Source organism: Cydia splendana, chromosome 17 (genome assembly GCF_910591565.1).
Source record: "Cydia splendana chromosome 17, ilCydSple1.2, whole genome shotgun sequence".
Classification (NCBI taxonomy): Eukaryota; Metazoa; Arthropoda; class Insecta; order Lepidoptera; family Tortricidae; genus Cydia; species Cydia splendana.
In genome coordinates, this window is record NC_085976.1 from 243,553 (window position 1) to 260,211 (window position 16,659).

The 16,659-nt window shown below is 37.6% G+C and overlaps 2 protein-coding genes across 3 annotated transcripts in view; both read right to left on the reverse strand.

Moving 5' to 3' along the window:
- Positions 1 to 3,194: 3,194 nt before the first annotated feature.
- On the reverse strand, positions 3,195 to 5,935 carry LOC134798950 (uncharacterized). The gene is made up of 2 exons (XM_063771379.1): positions 5,492 to 5,935; positions 3,195 to 4,156 (listed from the first exon to the last, which is right to left on the reverse strand). The coding sequence occupies exons 1-2, from the start codon at positions 5,814 to 5,816 to the stop codon at positions 3,195 to 3,197; spliced, it is 1,287 nt and encodes a 428-aa protein (XP_063627449.1). The 5' UTR covers positions 5,817 to 5,935.
- Positions 5,936 to 13,552: 7,617 nt separating this feature from the next.
- LOC134798609 (heterogeneous nuclear ribonucleoprotein 27C) overlaps positions 13,553 to 16,659 on the reverse strand; it is a 53,268-nt gene continuing 50,161 nt past the window's right edge. For both annotated transcript variants that reach the window (XM_063770971.1, XM_063770975.1), the window contains one exon: positions 13,553 to 16,018. In XM_063770971.1, coding sequence (XP_063627041.1) covers positions 15,893 to 16,018 — 126 coding nt within the window. In that variant the 3' untranslated portion in view covers positions 13,553 to 15,892. The remainder of the gene's footprint in view (positions 16,019 to 16,659) is intronic.

Consider the following 16,659-nt stretch of genomic DNA (forward strand, 5'->3'; position numbering starts at 1 on the left):
CGCGTGACAAAATTATAAAGTGCGTTCTCTCTATGATAATTTAACTTTAAAAATACGTACCATGTACCATTATAATACTGATTATGTGCTTATTTATAAACAATAATGGAAAGTCGGGTTTATCTGCAAATAATAGTGTTTTTTAATTTTCGAACCCAATGGTACGCCATTTTAGGTCGAGGGAAATGAATTTTTCGCATGTTTTTAATTTTTATTTAATAGATCATTAGGTTTAGCTAAATTCCAAAACTGGCGCATTTTCCGTACCACATAAACATACCTTTTAAAAATAACCACATGTAAAAAAATATAATTTTAAGGCTTGATGTGGGCTCGGACACCAAATCGGCACGAAACGGTAGAACGACCCATTATTGCTGTCCCAAAATCGAGACTGCAATGTTTTTAACTTTTTAATTTTTGACTGACCATAAACTACGCGCTTCGCGACCTATTTTTTAGACGTCAAAGTCGACTTTGCCGTCCATTTTTGAGAAAAAATATTTTGCCTCCTATATCATTAGAAAAAAAATAGCCTCGTGATATCTGGGCTATAACCGCGAAAATCGAGTTCGCAAATTGCGGGCATTTTTCTCTGTCACTCTAATTACGCCTTCATTGGAGTGAAAGAGAAAGATCCCCGCAATTTGCGAATTTCGGTTTTCGCGGTAGCGCCTCTGTATAAGATCATAGTAAACTGGTTCACATTAACGTTCGACTTCGACAGCACATAATTATTATGACGCACAGCAAGAATTAACCGGTCGGGTACAATTATTCAATTTGCCCGAAGCCTCGCATGATGCGGGCCGCATCCGAGTTCCGGCCCATCGACCGGTAGCGACTTTAATCGTATTTACGAGTCGCCAATTTTGCTCCTTCCATTTAACGCAATTTCCATTCGATTTCATTTTCGAAACAAGCTTATTTCTGCTATTTTCTTGGCATATTTGACGGAACGACCCTTATGGGACGAAATGATTTTCCCTAAAATTGATAAGTAGGTACTTACCTATATGATGAGTTTATTTGTTTTTCTATAGCCTCGTGCCGCTCACCATACAAAATTATAGCCACTTTCAATTAGGTTGAATTGCATTTGTTCAAAAATTTTACAAGACATGTGAATGTGTTTTTAATTAAGGTTGACATTCCATCGAAACTTAGTGTACATCCTAATCTATATTGGGCGGCACAAGGTTAGAATTGTCATTGTTAGTCTCGAGCTAGATCAGCAGAACACATTAAGAGCCAACGGGAGTGGTCATTTCTCCATACAAACGTACTCCTCGTTTTCCTCCGTGGTTTTTGAAGCTAGAGCAATGATTTTTTCAACACAGATTAATATTGTCAATATCTGTGTCGGACCGTTTTGCTTTTTTTGATATTTTCGTTTTTTAAGGCGCTAGAGCCCTTCAAAAATGGCCAAAATGGCCTAATTGACTATGCCGCAATGAGAGGCGTGGCATTCAAAACTGATATCAATTAGCCAAAAAAGCAAAACGGTCCGACACAGATAATTTCATAATCATTTAGATTTCCAAATTTAGTTACGATTGGTTAAGTTTTGGAGGGGGAAACAGAGGAGGAGACGAAACCTCGATTTTTGAGATTTTTACGCAGGATTTTTCGCCTTGTCCTTATCGCACTACTTTTAGGTGCCGCTTCCGTTAGCGAGACGGGTATATTTACCTAAAATATTTAAAACTCAGCTCCTGTTTCGTCTTAATGATATAATGTAATGCAATTGATACCTACATTGTAAACGGCAGAACGTAAACTTTGAAGCTTAAACTTTGCCCCAAATTAATGCGGATACTTGGACAACATTGGCTTGTTAGAAACTAATAAGGTAATTATTTACCTAAGGGGCTATTCATAAATTACGTCATTTCAAATTCAAAATTCCACGAAAACTAGGAGGCTGCCCATTTTTTATAAAATTTTGAATAGGTATTTTTCCCACCGCGCTGAGCTTGAAAGTGAGATTGCTAATTGTTACGTTGCAGGACCACTCGGACGGGTCGACCACGCCGCGAGACAAGTCCGGCGGACACTCACCCGCTGCCAGCGAAGGTAAGACGACGATCTTCACATTGGTGCAATATAGTACTGCGACGTGCGAATCCGCATTACGGCCCAACCAAGACTTCGTGGGAACGCGTAGTCGGATCGCTGTGTCTCAAACCAACCTATGCCACTGCTCGCCGCTGGTGTGCTAAACGGCCGGCCCGATAGTGTGCTAAACCGCGTAATAAGGCCCATTTACATGGTGCGAGTTCGTCGTGATTTTCAGCGAAAAAGACTGCTACCACGCCGACTTAATCATAAGATGTAATGTATGGCTTATAAAATAAATAAGATTACAAAAAAAAAGACTGCTACCACCATAAGTTTTGCGCGAGCAGGTCTCAAGAATATTCGGTCAATCTGGAGGCACTTTAAAATCTTTAAGGTCTCTGTTTGTGAATCCGCAGGAGTAGAAGGAGAGGGCGAGCGGTGATGGTCAGCAACGGTGCTGTTGGACCGCCTGGCGCAGCGCGGCTTCGCGGCCGACACGCGCCTAGCCCTGCCGCCCACAGGTGGGACACTAGGACAAGCCTTACAGTAGTGAGTCATATCTAGAGCAGTCAACGACGGTGCTGTTGGACCGCCTGGCGCAACGCGGCTTCGCGGCCGAAACGCGCCTAGCCCTGCCGCCCACAGTTGGGACACTATTAGCTGCTCGAACGACTACTTCCAGCGGGGCGTCAATGTTAAACAAATGCAAACATTATGCGTGTAGCGTTAACATACTGCCTAGAGTCTAGGCCTAGACCCTTTCACAGATCACCGGTGACAGATGGGAATACTCGTAGTTTCTATGAACGCTTATTCTCCCACGTTTTACTTTTCAAGCGTCAGTAAAAACTAAATTAACGTTCCGCTTTAAGGAGACATACATATATGAGTACCCTACAACTCCTACAGAGCTGTAATAACCTTTACTTTTTAAAAACATTAACACCCGGGTTTTGGGTAGACCCAGGGGTTCCTGAAAATCCCTAAGAGCGGTAGTGTTTAAATAATAATAAACTTTGTGATTAAAATTTTATGACAATGAGAATAAAAGTAGATATATCAAAAGAGTACATAGGCCCAGTAGTGCATAGGACCTATAAACTAAAATTTAAAATCTTAACATAGTAACTTATTTATATTTTAATTTCGTCTTCATTTAGAATGTATTGTTCAATAAACTCGTCAAGCACTTCCAATATCACTTTTTTGTAATCATTATCGTTTTTCATCATGTTATTCATAAAAGTAGTTTTGTCATTCAACATGATCTCATCGAACAGCGCAGAATCCTTGGATATGTTCGTCATCATATCATCAGCCAGCCAAAATGTTTGCATTAAGCACGCGTGCGTTACAAGACCCCAAAGATTCTGTTCTTTTGCTGAACTCATAAAGTTATCCTTAGTTAAAAATTCTTCAATATCGATGCTATGATTCTCAAGTACTAGTTTGAGTTCGTCGTAATAATAGGACAGAAAGTAGTCGAGGTTTTGTTTTCGATAACGAGGCGTCAAGTTACAGTGAAGAAGTTGCATAACATCGCCCGCTGGCGGCATGCACCGCACAGCAGCAAAATCCACGAACACACAATTGTCAGGCACTACACTGCCGTCTTCTAGTCTTTTATAATGAAACAGCATATTATTATTCCACAAATCTCTATGGCATAACACGTTACGATGCTCCTTAGATGGCTCGGCTAAAATCAAAACGGAGTTAAACACGGTGTTCCACCGTTTTTCAATGATTTTCATGATATCCGAGTTCCTATATTTTGAGAAGGCTTTAACAGCTTCTAAAGCTCCGATTCTGCATTGGATAAACCACGAATCTGTTTCGATGAAGCCTCCTGTTCCCAATTTTTCATTATATTGTTCTTTAAGTGTGTAAGGTCGCAGTAGTTCTTTAGTCCTTGTCTCCTCAAAGATGATGGAGCTCGCATGAAATCTAGCCAGAGCTTGGAGTGCTTGTTGGGTGTGCTGCTCGTCGAATTTGGTAAATCTACTCCTCATTTCGTATTGTAGAGCTGACAAATCTTCGAACACCACTGCGTTTTCGAGGCAAGACACAAATTTTGCACTCCATGGCTGCATACCTAGAATTAAATTGGAAAATTATTAAATACCTACATGAATAAAGTACAGTCCATTTCATCACAATGAATTCATTTTATCACCTTAATCCATTGGAATAAGGTGAAAAAATGTATCATATTTATGAACTGGACTGTTGAAAGTTCATAACTAAATACTCGTAATGCAACATTTAACGCCTAGTGTCAGAGGGCCTACCGCGAACCACGTTCGACGTGTTGCCTCTGTGTCGCACTTGTAAACTCGAACGTAAGTGTGACAGGGAGGCAATACGTCGAACGTAGTTCACGGTAGGTCCTCAGTGCGAGCTCCCCAAATATTTGTGCCATACCTATCTGTCCATTAAAAAATTTGTTATTTCAACCAACATGCCCTTTTGAATCTACATGCCCTTGAAGATCGGTTTTCCCTCGCCTTGCATCTAGCATTTGTAAGACGCTCTGCCACTGGTAACCTACGTAGATAGTAACTAGTGGCTCTGTGAGCTGTAGACCTCGCGAGCATAGGTATTGGGCACGTTGAAAATATAGTAAATAAAAAAAAACAATACGAAAAGTGTAAAAAAATACAAAAAGTTATATCCCAGCATATAATTACTGGGGATCGAACCCAGACCTTCTGTGCAAACAAAAAAGCGAACGTTTGCAAAATACGCCATGATGGTTCTTAAGGTGGTTACTTAAGGTGACGAAATTTAGCTACTCATTCTCAAGTAAAAACTAAATATCTTAATACCTCCAAAACCAGCGAAATAAATTTCTGAATTTTTTGACATTTAATCTGTAAACATGTCTCAAAAAGAATACACTCTTATGATACCGATACGACTATTTGTATGAGCGCGAGCTATCACAACTTATCCATTTTGAAAAATTTTCAAAAACCGGCTCGACAAAAAAAATTATCGGTTCATAGAAATCGGTTACAAAATTTCACGAGAATCGGTTAAGAATTGCGACCTGTAGAGGAGAACATCCGGACATACAAAAGCCAAACGCCCGAGTCAAAACGGAAACCTTCGCTTCGCTTCGGTCAATTAGGAAAGTATGGTAAGTATAAGGTCAGTCGGGGCAACTTCCGCCTTTGTCAACTACGCCTATCTTAAAATATACACAACCGTAAATAAAGGGCTAACCCTTTATTCCCTTCGACAATAGCCGTACTTCAGTAAGGACAGAAACAGGTTCGTCACGGTGGACAGTTTTCTAACCCTACACGCATTTTCCCCCGAGTAGTTGCACTTGTCCCGACCATCACCGATGACAATGACAGGTCTGTGGTCCCGACTAACAATATTTTTAGATTTACTGTAGGTAGGAAGGTATAATTTATCTTACCTGGTACTTCAATATTCCTTTGGATAACATCATGAAATAATCGTTCATTATCAAATGTCCCCATCTCCTTATCCATGTTCGCTTTAGCGGTATTAGTCAGCGATACCGCTTTGACGAAAAAGTAGTGGTGCTTTCTCTTATTGTTTGATGTTACCGGTACTTGCAACTTCAAGTAGTCGGCTCCAAACCCAACCATTTTATCCCCAACATAATGCACTGAGTAGTTTTCTACTACACAATCACCAAATCCGTACTCGCTCAGAACAAATTTGATATCTTTTTCAGTTATATATTGGACATTACGAGAATCCCCTTGAAAATTCATTATTACATTTGATTTCACACAGAACGTTATGGGATGAAATTTCGATGTGAACTGCGTTAGGCAGGAGATAATCTAAGTGCCGTTTGCCAAAAATAGACTGGACAATCAAGATCAACATATTGTTTACAAACCTTAATGACGTTCCTGTCTCACCTTCGGTTCTGACCTTTAAGTGACTAGTTTTTTTTCCACCGTGAAATTGATATATAGTTGGTCAAACTAATTTGTCAGTCAGTAAGAACCAGGAAAACTATACTCATCCTTTTCTTTTGGGTGCTAGTACTAGTGTAAGACAAAGATAGTATGATTCTCTCTGTCTTATTGAAATGAGTCAGTCCTTTGACAAACTATAGGTACCTACTTAGTTAGAAGTGCATCTTTCTATCTAGCCTCATCGGCGGCAGCGAGACGATAAGATATAGCTTATACATTTTATCAAATAGCTAGCTTTGAAAAATTACATACTTACCTAATGCAATCCAGAATTACCTTCTGCCCGGGACTTCGTCTGCGTGGAATGAATCATGGTGATAAAAACTATATTATCCTACTTGTATGTCATTTAACAGGCCTCAAACTATCTATCTATCCATACCAAATTGCATCTATCGGTTCAACGGTTTAAACGTGAAGAAGTAACAGACAGACATATACAGAATACAGAGTTACTTTCTTATTTATAATAATATATTACTGTACAGTCACCTGCAATAATATGATATACAATACAACGAAAGCCGCAAAAATATGTGACACGATCTTATTTGTAGGGCAATAAGAGCGTGTCACATATTTTTGAGGCCTTCGAAAAGTAACATATTATTGGTGACTACATAATATTACATTATATTATAGTAGGGATTTTGGAATTTCAATTTTTAGAGGGCACTGTAACATACTTTATCTGGTCAATTCAATATTTTGAAACAGAGGAGACTAGAATTAGACCAAGAGAAGTCTGCAACGATTTTGATAGCACACGCAGTGCAAGTGTCATTTAGGTACCTCTTCCTCATAATTTCATAGAAGTTTGACGTTTAAAATAACTGTGCAAAAACTGCCACACTAATAGGTGAGGCCGACTAATTGTAAGACATACCTCAACAGGTTTAATTTAGCTATATTAAAATCCATTTATTCCATTTAATTTTTAGATTATGAAAAATGTAGCTCTCACGTGGTACTACCGAGTCAATCATATTAAAGTTTTCATTTCACCAACCGTCTGACTTAAGCGGTATCTATAATTCTATACCTACCAGTTATCCTAATAAAATCACCTATACTATATCTATTACTTTGGCCTAACAATTAGTGTAGTAAATGAAGCAAGTTGTTGTATGGAGACCCATGCATTAATTTCTCAGTCGATGAAATTTGGCTTGGTTATTGATACTCGGAGCCGTGTGCGCCACCGGGGCCCGCTTCTGTGCCACCTGCCCCGATACCTAAACGTGTGCCCGTGCCCGTAGAATGATATGGTAATCCCATATTATATTAAGTACTACTTGTTTGTAATTTTAGAATTAGTATAAAAAAATGTAAAGATTAATACTGGATTGTACTTTAGAAATAACTATATTTAAGGAAGTTCTGTTATTAATTTACTAGATATTGTGTAATAATTGTCGGATCTATAGTGGAGACGGCTTTTCCATGTCAGTCTTATTAGCATTTACATAAGGGTTCTTTTCACTTGGCCTGGAGGAGAAGTTTTCACGGGATCGTTACTTGCCATATTAGTACATGGCCGACGACCGTATACTATGTAGTCTTAGTTAAGTGGTAGGGTGTGATATATGTACATGTATAGCACCGAAGGTATATACATAGACATGTATCACAGCTGATCGCTCGGTCAGTGAACTCGCGGGTAGGTTAAGATTTTTATAAAATATTTAATGTCATAATTGGTGGTAGTTTTAACTTGTCTCTCGAAATATATCTTCTAATACGAACGGACGCGCATTTGCCTTTTTATTAGTTATCCCAGTGTTCCCGGCTCCTATATATCTCAAGTATGAGCCGAGACTAACATTATAAATATCCAAAAAAAAAACACTCCTAAGTTAGGTAAAAACACAAATCTGATTATATATTGTATCGAGTAATTCCTCAATCCAAAATTATTTTACAAAATAAGTTATTTGTATCTGTATGTGATACTAGAAAAAAATCTAAAAGTTTTGTCAAACATGAGAATATTTTTTTATTATAATTCCTTTTTTTGACGCTCATTTTCATCGGAAAATTGCTCTGTCATTTTTTTCTTCTTATATGATCTTAGAATATAATTTGGCGCAGTGGGTAAAAAAATCAAAAAAAATGCGTGCCGAAATGTATGTATTATAGAACTATTAAAAACTGAGAGTGGAAATTTTTTAGATTTTCATTTTCTAGGTATAAAACGGCAATAAAATGGCATTCCAGGGAAAAAAAATTACTGAGTAATTTTCCGGTCTAAGACACGCCAAAAAATTTTATTTTATTAATACTGGTATTTCTGCTGGGATATTTTTTTGGATATTTCATATATTGTTGCAATACATTACATGAATATGTCTGGTGAAGAAAGTTTGAACGGAGCATTTTTCCGTAAAAAGATATTAACGATTTAAGACTTTAGGTATTTACTTTAATTCTATTATTATTATTCTTTGGAAATTTATACAATACTTTTTATTTATTTATACTTTATCATACTGTAAAGTTTTTTCTGGCTGAGGAATTACTGCGGGGTCCACTACCTTTATTTACTACACTAAATGTTATATTGTGGCAGGTTGTGCGCGCTACCGCGAGCTGTGCTACCGGGCGTCGCACGCGCACCTACCGGACGAAGCCGCGCCGGCGCCGTGCGAGTGCATCAACTGCCGCCGTCGCCCATGAATCTTCACTCCTTCCCGTCACTGTCGCCGCGCCGGACCGTGCCGTCTGTCCTGTGGCGCGGATGTAAGCGAGTGTATCAAAGTGTCCGACAGTGAGACTCTACTCCCGAGGTCGCCTTAACCTTCGTGATCTGACAACTCGTTTTTGACTCGAGTCTCTGACCTACACAAATGAACGAAGTGACTTGTCCATGCCTGGGGCCCATTTCTGTAACGATATTAGTCTAATATTATTAGTGTGTTGTCATGGAAACCCATACGATTTGACAGTTCGTGGACTAATAATATTTGTGTCTAATACCGTTCGGGAAATGGGCCCCGTCTTTATAGGCATAAAATATTTAATTAGCCAAAGCAAGTTATACTTACTATAAAGTTTGCCACAATCACATTATCACAACTAAGCTTTGGTGAATGATAACAATCAACAATATCTTACGTTTTGAAGTGGTACCAAGGATTTACAGAAATAGGCAGATCTGAATAGTGAGGCTATTATTCTAAGGAAAAACAATAGGTACCTAATAGCGCTACTCTCGCAGGTTCCATAAGACCCCCGGCTCGATTCGGAAAATGAATTAGAATTCTACTAGACTTCAACAAGTTACGATCTTATCTTATTGATTTCGGGGGCCCTTGCGGATACACTTCGACCCATAGGGATCTTTTGTGCAGTTACCCCCTAGAGCAGATCCGTTAACTACTCAAGAGCTTTTCCCACCATATCCATGTGCTGGATGATGGAGCTCATGGGTAGCGTTTTAAAGTCCTTTGGTTCCAGGTATCCTGCTCCAAAGTCCTTCATTCTTTGTCTGGCGAGGGCGTGACATTCTGTCTCTTCCTCTTCGCCACACATACGACAATCGGTGTTGTCAGAGTGTCCCATCTTGACCCCGTAATGGCCGGTAAACAGTAAACACCCCCGTTATGATTTGGAGTTGTCTTTTGCTAAGTTTTCAAAGCTTTTTGCTCCAGCCGGAGTCTACTCCTTGCATAAAGAGCTTTGCATGCTTTAGACCCGTCAGAAACAAGTTACGATACGGATAATTTAAAGATATTTGTAAGATAGATATGTCAAATTCGACGTTTCCGCGATTCTGGAGGTCCTCTTGAACAATTTCGACCAGTTATATGATAAGATATCCAAGTCACATCTAGTCGATGTCTAATGTAGATCTAGTTGATTTCTAAATCGTCTCAAGATCTTGTGATTATCTCGAAATCCGAATAGGCCTGCCCATCTCGTTCGGTCATCTCGATATCTCTCCTCCTTCGTTACTACAATTATACAGTATTTTTCCTTTGAGTTACCTAGTTATTTAATTTGTTTGTTATGGTTACGTGTTTTGTCGGCTAGTGACGTACGTAGTGACTTTTTATTTTCGTAACTATATTTGTGTCGCTTAAATTCAAACTCGGGTAAATCCATTCGACCCTTTCAGCAAATATCTACCCTATTACCTTTTCTTAATACCAAACTCGTATAATCTGACAGATGGATTTACCCGAGTTTGAAGTTGAGCGACTCATTTGCATTCTTACGCATATCTAACTATTTTTAGAGCAGCTTAACCTTACCTGTATTTTTTTTATGCCATAACGGAGACCAGATGTATCCCGACAAATATGTGGCCATGCCATTATACTAAAATAAACTCAGGCACCCTACTATTAAACTTATTAATGCATTCTTGGCTTAGAATTCTTGGCGTCGAAAGGGTTATACCGTTTCGTGGCACTTTCTTCTTCGGCTTCTTCCTTTGTTTTTTGTGTTTGTGGTTACGTAAAACAAAAAAAATGTTTAGGGTTCCGTATCTCAAAAGGAAAAAAACGGAATCCTTATAGAATCACTCGTGTGTCTGTCTGTCTGTCCGTCTGTCACAGTCTATTTTCTCGGAAACTACTGGACCAATTAAGTTGAAATTCGGTACCTACACATATGTAAATTAGTGACCCAAAGATGGACTTTTTCACTTATATCTTGGAAACTTAGCGTCTTAGCGGTTTGACTACTTAGACCAGCGGTCGGCAACCAGCGGCCCGCGGGCCGCATGCGGCCCGCGAACCTCTCACTTGCGGCCCGCGAGCCTCCCTGGCTATTTTGTATGTAATATTGACAAATGACAATGTCTGATAAAGTCATAAATATTAACAAAGTGCGGCCCGCGTCCACTTCGTTAACTGCTATGTGGCCCTTGGTTGGTAAAAGGTTGCCGACCGCTGACTTAGACAAACCGAAAGCTGATTCAATTTGCTACAATTAGTAAATTTTTTCGATATCATGAATAGTTTTCGGAATATCCTCTGTTTTTATTTGGGGCTCTCAATTTCATTCAAAATAAGTCATATCTATCTACATAAAACGATTATGATTATGATTACATAAGATAGATATAAGAGGCCCCGTATCGTGTAAGCTTGTAAATAGTGCCTAGAAGAGGGTCTTCCGCGAAAATCAAAAATAGATTTGCTTGTCTCCCTATCGCTCGAATATGCAAGAGCGAAAGATGCAGGTGGCTCATAATTATTTTCGTTGTCTAGTTTTTTGTCCCCAAAAAATGTGACGGAGTGGAGCTTTTTGTATGGGGTGAAATTTAGTTTTTAAATTTTCTCAAGATACTACCTACTTAGGGTCGGTTGCACCAAACTGTTCGTATCGTTAAAGAGTTTGCTAAATTTTTATATATGGAAAGTTTCATAGTAAAGCGCCGGGGCGCGCCGGCTGACGTTAGCTGGTTTGTTAGTGCACGACACCTTGCATTTTGAGACTATGCGCTGAAACTTGGCACAGTTGATTGTTAGCTGGTCTTGAGCAGATACAGACCGGGAGCCGTCGAGAGCCACCTCTCATTTAGTGGGGGGGGGGAAGATCGACGCTGCGGCGCTTCACTTGGAGCAACATTTCTCTAAAACTATACCTATTAGGGCATGTAATACATCACATTCGGATAAATTGAGGATGAAGAATCTATTTTAAGAACAAAAACAATGCACTTTCTAACAAAAAAATAGAATAAAGTAGAAACGACTAAAAAACGTATTTTTTATTTTTTTATAATCACCAATTTTTTTTAAAGTGTAGCAGGAATCTGAAACAAAAAATACAGTCGTAAAGCTACACTTATTACGTTTAAAAAAAAATATATGTAGTTTATTATACAAAACTGTTGATAAATGGGAGATAAAAAATAATATACAGCGTGAGTCAGAGTGATCTCAATACAAAATATTATTAAGGTGGGAAAGTTACTTATAATTTGTTCTACAATCGTTTATTTTTTTTTCATCACACTCTCTCAGTAAATGCGGAATTGCACGCAGGTTTAGCGGGAGTTATAGAAAAAGCGTTCTCCCTAGGGAGTTATGAAGTTTCTAGTGCCATAATTAACAGTTTTTTGTCTTTATACTTAATTTTTGTATCGCAAGTGTGATGAAAAACATTGTGTGTAACTCGGGGCGTAATAATATTGCAAACTCGAGTCTATAAATCGCTCCGGCAAGCCGTCGCGATTTAACTTACTCTCGTTTGCAATATTCAACTTACGCCCCATGTTGCACAATGTACTATAGTTTTTCGTAAATAACTCGTAAACGGTAGCCCACAGCAAAAAAATATCTTTTACGTAAATAATCTGTTTCAGATTTCTTATAATATAAGTGCAATTTTTTTTCGCTAGGATCAATATAAAAAAAAATATTGAAGGGAAAAAATAAACTCTAAGGTCCCCTTTTTAAATATTGATCCTAGCGAAAAGTTGTCTTTGATATCGTATTTAATATTGATCCTAGCGAAAAAGTTTGAATTACCTTTTTTGTAGGAAATTTTATGTACATTATTCATGTAATAAAACAGTTTTTGCTATTGGCCATCGATTACGAGTTATTTACGAATTACTAAAAAAAGGGGACCTTAGAATTTATTTTCTCCCTTCAATATTTTTTTTACGAAAAACTAAAAAAAAAAAAACGATTGTAGAACAAATTATAAGTAACCTTCTCACCTTCATATGAGATCACTCTGACCCACGCTTAATATTATTTTTTATCTCCCATTTAAGTATCAACAGATTTGTATAAGTAATAAACCATATATTTTTTTAAACGTAATAAATGTAGCTTTGACTAAGTATATTTTTTGTTTTCAGATTCCTGCAACGCTTTAAAAAAAATTGGTAATAATAAAAAAATCTAAAATACGTTTTTTAGTCTTTTCTACTTTATGCTTTTTTTTTTGTTAGAAAGTGCATTGTTTTTGTTCTAAAAATAGATTTCTCATCCTTAATTTATCCGGAAATGATATATCACATGCCCTAATAGGTATAGTTTTAGAGAAATGTTGCTCCAAGTCAAGCGCGGCGGCGTCGAACTCCCCCCCCCCCCCCCCACTAAATGAGAGGTGGCTCTCGATGTCTCCCGGTCTGTATCTGCTCAGGACCAGCTAAGAACCAACTGTGCCAAGTTTCAGCGCATAGTCTCAAAGTGCAAGGTCCCCATACAACGGTGTGCACTTTTTCAATAATAATTGTAATCGAAAATAATTATTTTTTGTATAAGTAGGTAGTTCATATTAATTAAACTAAACAGATGGCACGTTTTAGAAATAATCTCACGTTTTGGAAAATTAATAATTGTTATGTAGATTGTGTTTAATACTTGGGTAGGTACCACATATTTTGCACATCCAAAATCGCTTTTATAATTAAGGAAGTAGCGCGCAATATTGTGCGTGGAATAAATGTAATGCCTTAGCTTAAAACTAAATGTCAAATTCAATTTGTCTGTCCATTGTTGTAATACTAATACTTGATATTCCTAGAGTAAGTTTACTGTAAACAAACAATGTGGGAATTCTCTTTACATAATTTATTCAGATTATACATAAGAATTTTCGTATTCTATTACTCTATTGCAAGAACATGTTTTTACCATTATTAAATTCTAAGCCAAAATAGAATACTTAGAATTAAGAGTTAAAAAAATAGTGAATGCGTCTAACTACTCGATCATGGTCCATAAGTGCTAATCTAACGTAACGTAATCCTGCGTGCGAACTGTTAAACCTCTTTATTATAATGCGTAATATTAAAGTAAGTATATCTAGGATAATTTCTATATTATAAATCTCAGCAATCTCTATGCCTGTTCACCTGTGTCCGAAGTCTATTAAATTAATTAAGAACTTTATGATAATGTACATTAAATCTATTTTATATTACATCGATATAAATATAAACATTAATTTTAATTACATGCTTACCGATGTTTTTAAAATTTATTCATACAGTATTTAAATATATTCACAAGGCCTACCTACGCGCGTTGTATAAAATGTATTTTAAAATGATTAAAAAATAAAAGGATTATTATAAAATACCGTTTAGTTATTAATACCCGTCGTCGAGGAGTGCAGGCCCGAGCGCCCGCCAGTCTTCTGCCAGTGATTTTAAATAAAACTTATAATTACTTATTACTTTTATTGTAAATAAAAGAAATACACATGAGAACCCGGTGCTTCGTCAGAGGACACATCTGATTTGACCACAAATAATCTATCTGAGGTACCATTTGATTGTGGTCCGTCATAAGACATCGTTAAACGGAATATAGATATTTAGGTATGTCATTGGAACTTGATGTGTCTTTTTTATCAATAAATGCATTTCTAGCTCGACCAGTCTATTGGACACGATTTTTAGGCGATTTACTTACGTTAGAACATACATTTCAGACTGATGCAACAATTACAAATAATTTTTAAACCATGGATATGGTTACTTTTAAATCTACAAGTAATATTGATAGAAAAAATACCGATTCATTCAACATTTCTTGGCAACATTAAACGCCTAAAACATTTTTAAACGTGATGTCACTAAATTATGAACCCACAAAACCTCTATCGCTTCAAACACATCGGAAAAATAGTGTCTGCTTACAGGAAATATATTTATGTAACAATTCTAAATTATACAAGGTTCGGTATGTGTTTAAACATTCACTGGTTAGAGTCATCTCATCCACGCTACACAAATGTATGTCCAAAAGAAAACTAAACTAACTTAAAAATACGAGACAAGAAGTATATAAGATCAGGCTTCAATAGCGTGTGTTCTAAACATTTGCACAATTTCTACACAATTTCATGGAATATATGGTTCAGCGCAGAATCAACAATGGGTACATTTTCATCAACAGACAAGACTCGTCAAAATAATTTAGTTTGCATTGAATGTTCTTATATACTCCCGCCCATTTAAACAACATTTACAAACACAATGATTGCCTTCATTGAAAGTAAGGTATAATAATATTTTACAAGTTTAGTAAATTGACAACTGCCTTTCATTTAGATACAAAAAGTACCTACATGGAAAGAAAACAGATAGATTTGAAATAACCGTTAACATTTCTACGGACTAGGTATATGGACAATATCGAATAAACAGCTAAATATAACGTAGACATCAATTTGTCCACAAAAACCTTTTACTTGATTTGTTCATACTTTAGAGTCTAAAGTGTAGTGTAGACGATCGTGGACGGCCGCGTCTCCATACAAACGTCCCCATTTTCCTCCCAGGATATTTGACATTGTGGAAAAGGACAATACGACTAACTACAGTGTTGCCACTCTCAATATTATTATTAGGTTCCGAATATCGGTACAGTTGTTTAATAGGTAATATAAATCATAGCTACCTAAAATCTAAAGGGTTGTCGTGATTATGTAATAGGTATACATAAAATTACTTAAAAATATTTTCTATAATTTTAATATCCTAAGAGGAAAATACATACTATGTTTGTATGGAGAAACGGCCACATGGCTTCGTCCCCTCTCGTCTTAATTATGGAACTAGTGGTCTTAAGCTGGAGTCTCCAAACTACAGTCTGCGAAAAATGTGGAGGTCTGGCCATGGCCTTCGCATCAAAAAGTTAGGAGACCCCTAGTCTAAGGGCATCCGCTAGCTGGCGCACGCGTGCGGTTATATAGGTTATTATAGGTTAAATCCACCGCACGCTTCCGCGTTGGTTACCGGCGCTCATACTATTTTTCGTTAACCCGCTCACCCGCGCCAGATAGCGGACGCCTTAATGAGAATGCTAAACGAAGTTTTGCAAGCAGTTGTCAGCTGATTGTATACATATAGGTACCCGATGATGCTCGACGCCTCGATGGGAGGGAGGTCACTCATTAACGCCGATAGGGATGGTAAGACGCGGCAGTGGAGCCCGAGCTCGCGCCGTGGTAGCCGCGCTTCGAAGACCGCTGGTAGCCATCCCCTGAGCCCCCAGTATACTCGTAATCGTCACCTACACGAAACACCACCTGGTTAACCAAACTCTAATAGAGCGTGAAAATAGCAATTTCATAAAGCTATTGTAATGGGTTTCAAAACTACTCCTTGCTACAGAGGGCGCCACTGGTATTAGATATTAAAATTACAGTTCGTTTACCCACAGACTGCTTCCAACTGTCATGAACACAAAGTCTAGTCTATGAATTTTGTATGTCCGCTGACATGACTGTATTTTTCCTTAAACAATTGCGGCTTTTGTACCTACTGTTTCTTAGAATCATTGTTGAGCCATTTTTAATGTCAGGGTCCATTTCTCGAACGATATTAGACTAATATTATTAGTTCACGAACTGTCAAGTCGTATGGGTTACCATGGCAACACACTATACTCTGTATCTTTAGGTATTTAAATAAAAGTAAACAAAATCTACCCTCAAATGGCTCCTGAAGCGAGTTGAGAGTAGATGAAAACATTAAATGATCAAATAATGTAGGTTAAAGTCAGGGGGCCGATTTTTTAAATTCGACCGCTCGATTTCGTGCATTTCGTTCAATAATATCTCCGCTACTAGGCATTTAAATTCTACTAATAGAATTGAACTACTAGTGGTATTGACCACTCGATTCCAAATTTCTATCGCTCGTATTTCAAAA

What these genes read in the sequence shown, in the direction of transcription:
- LOC134798950 (XM_063771379.1), bottom strand. Translation starts at nt 5,816, where the DNA reads ATGAATTTTCAAGGGGATTCTCGTAATGTCCAATATATAACTGAAAAA. An exon ending in AAGGAATATTGAAGTACCAG is followed by an intron (nt 4,157 to 5,491) that starts GTAAGATAAATT and finishes ATTTAATTCTAG; the next exon opens with GTATGCAGCCATGGAGTGCA.